The following is a 1,291-nucleotide window of genomic DNA, read 5'->3' as shown; positions in this document are numbered from 1 at the left end:
TCTCTTATAATTATTTTTTTCAAAAACTTAAGTCAAAAGAAAAAAAACCTCTGTTATTTAAACCACTTTTTCCATGTAATATTTCTAACCATCTGTATCTCTATTTTAAAAACAGTACATCTAAACTTATAGCGATATATATTTGTATTACAAAATAAAAATATTAGGCAAATTCTCTTTGTTGGGATCTCATGATTTCTCAATCTTTATTAATATGAGATACGATTTTATGAGTTTGAAACATTATGATTGATGAAAACATAAGAGAGTTAGTTAATTACTTGAAAGAAGCCCCAGTCCTTGCATGCTTTGTCCAGTTTCAAAAGCTCCAGAGAGTTTCCAGAAGAGAGAAGTGCAAAATCAAGGACAGGGATTTGAGATGAAAGGTGAGTCAAATAGTTGACTTTCTCCATCTCTTCAGTGCTCCTTATGTATCTTTGTGGAACCTCCAAAGGGTTGTTCTTCACCATTTCTTGAACATTAGGCACTGCAATTGATGAACCAAATGTTAGGGGTTCCTCCATCTCATTATCTGGATTGAAACTCATTTTTGCTGTGCACAAATAGTGAAATAACTAGACTTTAATTTCAATCAAGCACCTGTAACTCTATTTCAAAAATGTATCATTTCATTAATTTACTCTTAGTCTCTTATTTAGGGTGTGAAACCTATATAGGACGAGTCTCTGACTCTCAGCTCAGTTTTCTTTTATATTCAAGAATTAGAGTTTGGACCTTTTGATTCGCAGAGACATTTAAGTTCTCGAAAATTTGAAAATATATTTAAGTCTCTGACATTTTCAAAACCTGGATATATCGATCTCTTATGTTCATTTAAGTCGGTCAAACTCAACGAAAAAATCAAATGTAACTCCCGTTGTACTGACCTGGTTGATAGAGATGCACACGATGAGAAAGCTTTTAAAATTGGACAAATTAGACTCAGAAATCGATATGCCTAGATAAAGATCAAAGACTTAAATGTATTTTTAAATGTTCAAAGACTTAAATGCCTGCAAACCAAAAAGTCAGGAATCAATTTATCCTTTCTTTTAAGAATTAAAAATAGATGCATATCGAAATTATGTATAAAATAATATTAGCATATTAAAAAGATTAAATCTTCAAATTGTCTTCCTTCATTTTTAAACGTGACAAATAATTGATATCTATCTTTTTAAACTTACAGATAGTTAAATTAGTTTTCAATTAGATAACATCGGTACAAACTAGTTGTTAATTAATATATTTTAATAAAATTATCTTTACATACATTTTTTTAAAAGAAAAA

General features: G+C 29.4%; 1 protein-coding gene across 3 annotated transcripts in view; it reads right to left on the bottom strand.

The window, feature by feature from the left end:
- Nucleotides 1-723, bottom strand: part of LOC107639524 (protein SRG1) — a 13,669-nt gene extending 12,946 nt beyond the window's left edge. The window contains exons 1-2 of one of the 3 annotated variants that reach the window (XM_016343059.2): nt 601-723; nt 282-487 (exon numbers count right to left, since the gene is read on the bottom strand). In XM_016343059.2, coding sequence (XP_016198545.1) covers nt 282-470 — 189 coding nt within the window. In that variant the 5' untranslated portion in view covers nt 471-487; nt 601-723. Of the gene's footprint in view, nt 1-281 lie in introns of all 3 variants that reach the window. The other 2 variants (XM_021121331.1, XM_016343058.2) reach the window with 2 other exon arrangements.

This window comes from Arachis ipaensis, chromosome B04, assembly GCF_000816755.2.
Source record: "Arachis ipaensis cultivar K30076 chromosome B04, Araip1.1, whole genome shotgun sequence".
In the NCBI taxonomy this organism is placed as follows: Eukaryota; Viridiplantae; Streptophyta; class Magnoliopsida; order Fabales; family Fabaceae; genus Arachis; species Arachis ipaensis.
This window is presented reverse-complemented; position numbering and strand designations above follow the sequence as displayed.